The following is a 1,339-nucleotide window of genomic DNA, read 5'->3' as shown; positions in this document are numbered from 1 at the left end:
ATTTCTGGGCTAATATCCGCTTATCAGTGACTATCTAGTGCATATCTAGTGACTTCTTTTGTGATTGGGTTATCTCACTAAGGATAAATAAGTCTTTTTTTTTAAAAAAAATAGATACAGAAACTGAGAGAGGAGAAGTAGCTTGCTACAGAGTTAAGATGCAGAGTGGTCAGCCCACTCTAGCCAGAGTCTGAGCCCCTAAGCATCCCACAATTCTGATTCCTTTTTGGAGTGTGTGTGTGAGTGTGTGTGTGAGAGTGTGTGTGTAGTGTGTGCATGTCACAGTATAGATGAAGATATCAAAGCACAAGAGTACGTTGCGTGAGAGCGTGAGAATCCTCTCCTACCCTGTGGGTCCCAGGGTTCAAACTCAAATCATCAGACTTAACGGCAGGTGTCTTAGTGGTAAGTGTCTTTGCCAGCTGAGCCATCTCACCTGCCCCCACAGTTCTGTTTTCTAGAAGAAACCAAGAGTTTTCTGTGATGAAAGACAAGACCCTTGATGTAGGAGGAAATAGCAGCCTGGGACTCAGGGGCATAACCATGCTGGCAGAAATAAACATTCTACGGAGACACCTGTGGAGCTGAAGATACAGCTCCGTGGTTAGAGCACTGCCCAGCATGCATGAAGCCCTGTATTTGGTCCCCAGCACTGCCTAAAACTAACTGTGGTGGCACAGTCCTATAATCCCAGTACTTGGGAGTGGTGGGAAGAAGGATCAGAAGTTCAAGGTCATCCCAGGCTCCATACAAGCTCTTCAGGGCTAGGGAGGGCTGTCCCTTTTTTGGCTATCAACCCTTAGAAATTGAAATTTCTCTAGGATACCATGCTGGGAGAAGGAAGGACTGAAGCCCAGTGCCTGCAGAGGAGGCACTGTCTGCTAGGAAGAGATTTCACAAGGTTTTGTCCCCTTGTCACCTTGTGGCAGAGGCTGGAACTTAGACACAGATGATTGACAGGCCACACTTTGACCAAGACCCCTTAGCGGAGCATCCCTCTATTTAAACTAGACCTCAAGTCAGGACCCTAAAAGTGGACACCTCTGAGCACACTGCCCCCCAACAAACCTCCCTACCATGAACATACTTCCACTCGTCACCCTCTCCAACAGAAGGCCTAGGACCTACCGAGCTGGCCCCAGGTCCTTCACACAGGATGGACAATGTTCCTGTTGCAGTGCGGCTTGCAGTGAGGATTCAGCCAGTGTTCCAGAAACTGCTCTTCAGCACGGTGCTCCAGGGCCAGGAGATGATGCATATACTCCTAAAGAGACAACCACAGCACTGAGAGGCTCCTGGAACTCACTACATAGACCAGGCTGGCCTCAAGCTCACAGAG

The 1,339-nt window shown here is 48.7% G+C and overlaps 1 protein-coding gene across 1 annotated transcript in view; it reads right to left on the bottom strand.

Moving 5' to 3' along the window:
* C14H17orf67 (chromosome 14 C17orf67 homolog) overlaps positions 1–1,339 on the bottom strand; it is a 21,135-nt gene that overhangs the window by 1,849 nt on the left and 17,947 nt on the right. The window contains exon 3 of the mRNA XM_021213344.1: positions 1,129–1,264. Within this exon, the coding sequence (XP_021069003.1) occupies positions 1,148–1,264 (117 nt within the window). The 3' untranslated portion in view covers positions 1,129–1,147. The remainder of the gene's footprint in view (positions 1–1,128; positions 1,265–1,339) is intronic.

The sequence above is a fragment of the Mus pahari genome, chromosome 14 (assembly GCF_900095145.1).
Source record: "Mus pahari chromosome 14, PAHARI_EIJ_v1.1, whole genome shotgun sequence".
In the NCBI taxonomy this organism is placed as follows: Eukaryota; Metazoa; Chordata; class Mammalia; order Rodentia; family Muridae; genus Mus; species Mus pahari.
This window is presented reverse-complemented; position numbering and strand designations above follow the sequence as displayed.